Source organism: Phaeoacremonium minimum (genome assembly GCF_000392275.1).
Source record: "Phaeoacremonium minimum UCRPA7 unplaced genomic scaffold PA7_03_scaffold_183, whole genome shotgun sequence".
NCBI classification, from domain to species: domain Eukaryota; kingdom Fungi; phylum Ascomycota; class Sordariomycetes; order Togniniales; family Togniniaceae; genus Phaeoacremonium; species Phaeoacremonium minimum.
In genome coordinates this window covers 178756-184548 of record NW_006921090.1, presented here as the reverse complement: position 1 = coordinate 184548, position 5793 = coordinate 178756, and the positions used below count along the sequence as shown (strand labels likewise).

The 5793-nt window shown below is 52.4% G+C and overlaps 1 protein-coding gene across 1 annotated transcript; it reads right to left on the bottom strand.

Moving 5' to 3' along the window:
* Positions 1–666: 666 nt before the first annotated feature.
* On the bottom strand, positions 667–3244 carry UCRPA7_2665 (putative ankyrin repeat protein; the record flags this gene model as incomplete). The annotated part of the gene is made up of 3 exons (XM_007915216.1): positions 667–790; positions 857–3096; positions 3161–3244. 3 exons carry the CDS (start codon positions 3242–3244, stop codon positions 667–669), a joined length of 2448 nt encoding a protein of 815 aa, XP_007913407.1.
* Positions 3245–5793: the final 2549 nt, after the last annotated feature.

The window sequence follows — 5793 nt, the reverse complement described above, 5'->3', positions numbered from 1 at the left end:
AATGAGGAAAGGTCATGGGGCGGACGGGACAGTAGAGCACGTAGATGGGGCACTGGGTTGTAATTCGACAGTAATATTCTGGGCCAGAAGGACACGAAGAAGGCTTTTTTTGTTTTTGTTTTTTTGGCTAGTTTTGTAATATTTAAATCTATATTGCAATAAGACCCCTCAAAATCAGTGAAAGTGATAAAAACTGTTCAAACATAACGGCCACGAGATTATCATCTTCGATGCCTACATCTGTTGCAAAAAGCACGCAATTCCTGAGCACCATCAGACCAAGTGGGCTTGGTGTCCTATGTTTTCCCCTCCGCATTCATCTCGGATCGCGTTCCGGGTACTGCGGGACGAGGCACTGTCGTCCACCGGAATCGGTCCGCCACTCTTACTCTACTCAAAGGCGTCCGCTGATACCGAGTCGAAACATGACTGACCTTCCATCAATTCTGCTCTACTTTCGGCGGCTCGGTACTCTGCGATCTAGCTTGTCGTCGAATTCAAAAAGGACACTCCGGGAACCTGCAACTCTCGGAGTTAGAATATGCCTTACACGAAGATAGGACCGAATGTGCCATGAAAAGGAGGAGACATCTTTTGTCCCTGGAGTCATCTAATGGACCTCGAGACGCATGTTCAATAGGGCGTATAAAGGAAATCGCGACTAGCTCACCGCTCTTGCAGCTTGGCTTCATTGATGCCGAGCTCAAGGAAAGTCTGCATCAGCCCCGGATGCCTCCGGCAGGCAATATATACCATGGCCTTTCCTATCTCGCGGCCAGACGGGGTCAGGCTGCAGGTAGCCAAGGAACGACTTTCCCAACTGTTCAAGGATGTCTGCCCCCTCGATAACACGAACCGTTCGATCAGTTGATCATATCCACATTTGCATTGCGACGCGTGTCTCCGAGACTCGGGCCCATTGTCGAACATGGACCGGAACTTCAGGATCTGGCTTGGATTGAGTCGACGTTGTGCCGCTTTAAAGAAAACCTCGAGAAGTTCGGGGTTTCCGAGATCTGCCGCAAGGTGGATCGGAGTGAAGCCAATCGTATCTTCAGCGAGCATATCCACGCCGACCTTGTCCAGAAGGATTCGTGACATAGCAACGTCCTCATGCATAGCGGCAATATGCAACGCGTTGTGGCCAAACTGGTTTGTCTCATTGGCGTTTTGGCCACGTCTAAGCCCCTCAGTGACGAAATCCAGATGACCAAGCTCCACAGCGGCAATAAAGAGGTTCTTACCAAAATCTCTCGATATTGGGCCAGAAGCTCGGGAGTAGGATAGGTAAGCTATATGAGAGTCGTGGATGGGGACATCCAACGCGTTGACCCGGTGATACCAAAACCGCATGCAGAAATGGTGTGGCTGCCATAACTGTTGTTGAGACTTTTGTAGAGAAGGCCGTAAACGCAACGAGCCATTCTGGGCATCGTGGATGGGAAATTCGACAAGCTGCGGCGCTGAGTGCTCTGCGGCGTAGCACGTGAACGAGGCATTGATGATAGAATTTTCAACAGCAGCACAGTGTTTTGTAGACCCTGATGTTCTCGCTACGTTATCGAGATCGAATGCCACACCCTTGGCGAGCTCGTCAACCTCATCCAACGACAGGCCGGCTACTTGCTGTGAGAGGAAAAAGATTGATGCCTCCGCTAGAGCCAACTTTGCATGGCGTTTGGGCATGACTCCTCCCAACCCGTAAACCTTGGCCGCCTCGTTCTCAGCCGTCTTGCTTATAAAGTCCACCCGTAGGGACACTTTAACATACTTTAGACAGTCTGCCCTAACCAGTAGCGATCGGAGCTCTTCACCGCCTATGACTTCCATGACATTTGAGCCTTCAGTGACGGCGCAGTATGCGGCTACGCTGGATGCGAGCTCTGCCAGAGTGAGTGGTCGACAAGCGCCAGCCATCATGAGCAAGACGGACGGGACTAACTGAAAATCGATTCCACGAGCTGTCCGCAGAACGTTTGCGTCCGTTGTACTGCGTTCTGTGGAGCATCCGAACAACGGTTCAGGTTTGCTTGAAGTTACGCCCGCGGATGAAGTTGCGTCCGTGGATGAAGTTGCCTTCGTGACACTGTCGTCTGGGGGTACACGGAGGTAAGTCGTCATATCGCCGAATGTCGACAGAAACTTGTTGAGGCATACGTCCATGTGGGAAGTAATGAGCAGTTTGATCGGCTGCGGGTTTGTCTCATCTGTGCAAAATATCTTACTAATCAACTGCTGGAAGCCCTCTCTGTCCTTAGCTAGTAGAGTACGGGAGAGGTCAAGGACAAAGATGACACGGGCATTACGTCCCAAGCCTTTTAGAACGTGCGCGACCGACTGGATGAGAAGTTCTTCTTTGCCCTCAACACTTTTGTGGTTTCTGACTTCAGCAACAGGACCAAGCGCAATGTCCTGTCTTTGGAGGAGTAGTTGGTGAGTGAGCGCCATCGCCATTTTCGAGAACTGGCTCTTGCTCCTTGTGTCCGTGGACGCGAAATGCGCGGTCAGAATCTCGTCTCTACCGTGGCGCAAGGTCAAGGCCAGGGCTCCGGCGAGAGCAGGATTGGTCCGACGGGTAGAGTTGACGACAAGAATGCCTCTGCTACCCTTTTCCCAGTTCTTGAAGTCCGGCTGGTCGTGAAGCCACTCAGAAAAAGCCTCGGCAATGCCTTTGTCTTCTTCGCTGGTCACTCGCTTCTCCTCGGGGCTGGAGAATTGTCGGATGACAGAGGTAATCACAGCTTGCTCCTGTTCCTGATATACCTGCGTTTGTGCTGACAACCCTATCTTTCTATCGAAATAGCTCTCTTTCTCTTTAATCCGCGACAAGAGATCGGAAAACTCGTTTAGGGGGAAGCCCCAGATTGTCGTCCAGAATGATTGAATCGACATGACTGACCTCACTTGATATTCTAACATGATCGAGAAGAGGTTTACGAGCAAGCTGTGGAGGGGGGTGCGATCGTCTCCCTTCTTGCTAGCTTTACAGTGAAGCACGGAGGAAACGCACAGTTGAAGATACCAGTCGACGGCATAGGCAATGTGGCTGAGGCCTTCCATCATTTCCTCCTTCAAAGTCATGGTAGACTCAACCATCTGAGATACCACTGTTGTCAGCGGCGTTCTCCATCAGCCGGAAGAAAACATGGAGAAAACTTACTCTAAGCACCAGACATAAACCACCAAATGCCAAGCCAGCCGGCGGGTACAACTGGAGGACGGGCAATAGCTGCTTTTGCAACATTTCAAGAAGATTCGTGGCAGCTTTGACAGCATGGTGGGCTGTCTGGGCCGGGGCATCAAGGGTCAATTGCATCCGAGTTATCTCTCGCATCAGTCGGCGTCTCGTCTCGGTATCCTTAGGAAAGGCCACCAAGCCACGAAGCAAGGCGTCTTGTAACTTGTCAGCCGAATCAGTCCATCAGTCGAATCCGTCCGTCAGTCGGATTGGCTGTAGGCCACCAGTCAGGGTCGCAGATGATATACGTGTACGCACCTCGGGGTGATTGGTCCTTTGCCATCTTGGAGAACTTTCCCATGACGACTGCCTCAAATTTCTTCACGAGACTTTTATTATTTGATCTCATCGCGTCATATGCCTCGTCCCACAGGGCATTCTTCTCGGCCTCGTCACTAGGTGGTGGCCATCCTGTGCCTGGGGCGCAACCGTCATCGGCCCGCCCGATGCCGATGTCGATGTCGCGGAGGTATCCGGCAACTACCGGTAGTGCTGGAGTCATGGCGGCGACGGTCAGCGCCTGCAAAGGACCCGGGTCCGATGGACATTGAGCGTGCTTCGCCCGACGGCGATGATGACGGTCAGAAGGTGAGGAGGACGTCGCCATGCTGCACCGCAGTCCTCTAGGATGGTTGTGGTTGTGAGGAAGGAATGAGAAGAGCTCTCAGCGACCTCAGAAGAAGGGAAAAGGTGGCAGCCCAGATTGACCCCCTATGGCATGTTCTTTGTTCTTTCGTCGCTGGCGCACGGTCACCGTCGCCGTCAGCCACGTCGCAGGTGTCGGCCTTCATTTCGATGATCTCCACCTGTTTTGTGCGCTGCGCGAATCGCGACACCAAAGCTGCCCCAGTAACGACAAGCCAAGCTGGGCGCAAAAAAGTCTGCAGGCCGAAGAGGAATAGGACGATTCTTTTTATGCCGCAACTTGGAGGAAATCTGTTCGAGCCTGCGCACTGACACAACGTATCAGGGCACTGCAAGGAGAACACAAGAGACACAAGGCTCCTGAACCAAGGGTGAAGCTGTAGAGCCTGTCTGTCCTGGGTGTAGCAAAAGTGTGTATGTATCTGTCTAAGTAGTAGTAGTAGTACAGAAGGTGGTAGGTGGCTAAGGTAGGTGGGTGCAGGTAGTGGAGGTCATGTGACCCAACACAACGATCGATTAATCATCCGGGTACAGCACCCGAACCCTCCAGACAGGGGTAAGAGGAGCAAGGAGTGTGTCGGTCGGGGAGAAGCCAAGCGCATGTGGATTGAGTGTAGCCACCGGTCCCTGACTTTGCATCAGCCAGTTCACAGGCCCCATCCATAGAGGAAGAAGTATGCCCACCTATTCATCGTCGTCGTCGATATGGAGACCCATGCGAACAGCGCACAGCAGTATTGCACCTAAGCCTGAATCGGAACCCTGTCCTCCTTCTCCAGCGTTGACAGTTGCTATATGTAACTCAGGGTTCGGTATCCGTAAGAGGGCAATGAGATCCTCTGCAGAGAAAGGGATAAGACATTAGTATCCGTCGATTCGAGTTCAGGATGTCACATCTTATCGTATTTAAAGGAAGTAATGGAGTATAACAAAAGCTGCGACCAGAAGGGCATGCAGGAAGCTCATTCATGGGCATATATGGAAAGGAGGCGAGGGAACGGGCATAGAATAGAGAAACACACATGCCGAGGATCTGTCTCTTTCAATTGCTGCCCATGGCACATTTCCTAGCCGGCACAACACCCCCAACTCCCGGCTTTGTCCGAGGCGTTGGCTGTACCTCCAGAGAGACCGACCGTTGAAGTCTGTTGCAAATCTGATCCCGGGTATGAGTACTGCGCTTGTGGGGAGTTGAGACATAGGCTGACTCACGGTGTAGAGCTTCCCTTATTGAGGAAACGACAATCTGACGCAGTGTTTCTGAGCGACTCACTGCCTACAAAGAGAGCACAGTTGACACGGACAGACACACAAAATCGTGAGCATTCAATATGTCCTCAAGAGGATGGTTAGACATGCTAACGAACCGAAGGATCCACGTGACAGTTCCACGTGACAGGGTCCATGTGACAGGGGCGGCCTTCACCTGTCGCACGTCAACAAAAGCCAGCCAATCAGCCACCCGACTTCTCCCCTGAAGCGAGATTTGACACGTGTAGTGGCGAGGGGTAGAGCGCTAATGCTAAGCATATGCCCACTAAGCATAACGTTATGCTGTCGGGCAAAAAACCCCATGCTGTCAGGCAAAAAACCTCTTGCAGCCAAGGATGTGCAGGGAAAGTCTGGGGTAGGCGACATCGGGCCCGTGATTTTATTTTTAGGGGCGGAGCTAGGTGGGGTCTGGGGGGACCCATCCAATCAGGCTGCAGGGTTGGCATCTCGAGACCGTACCTAGGTACACGTGTACTTGCTGCTGCCGCCTAAACAAGCGCGGAACTAGAGCGAATGAAGGGAAGATATTTGGAGAGCTGCCCCACCCGCCCCCACCCCTTTCCCCGACCGGGCAAAGGTAGCGCAGTGGCTGGTGAAATCTTCCGAGCCGTTCTGGTCTAGGTCCAGGTCCAGGTCCA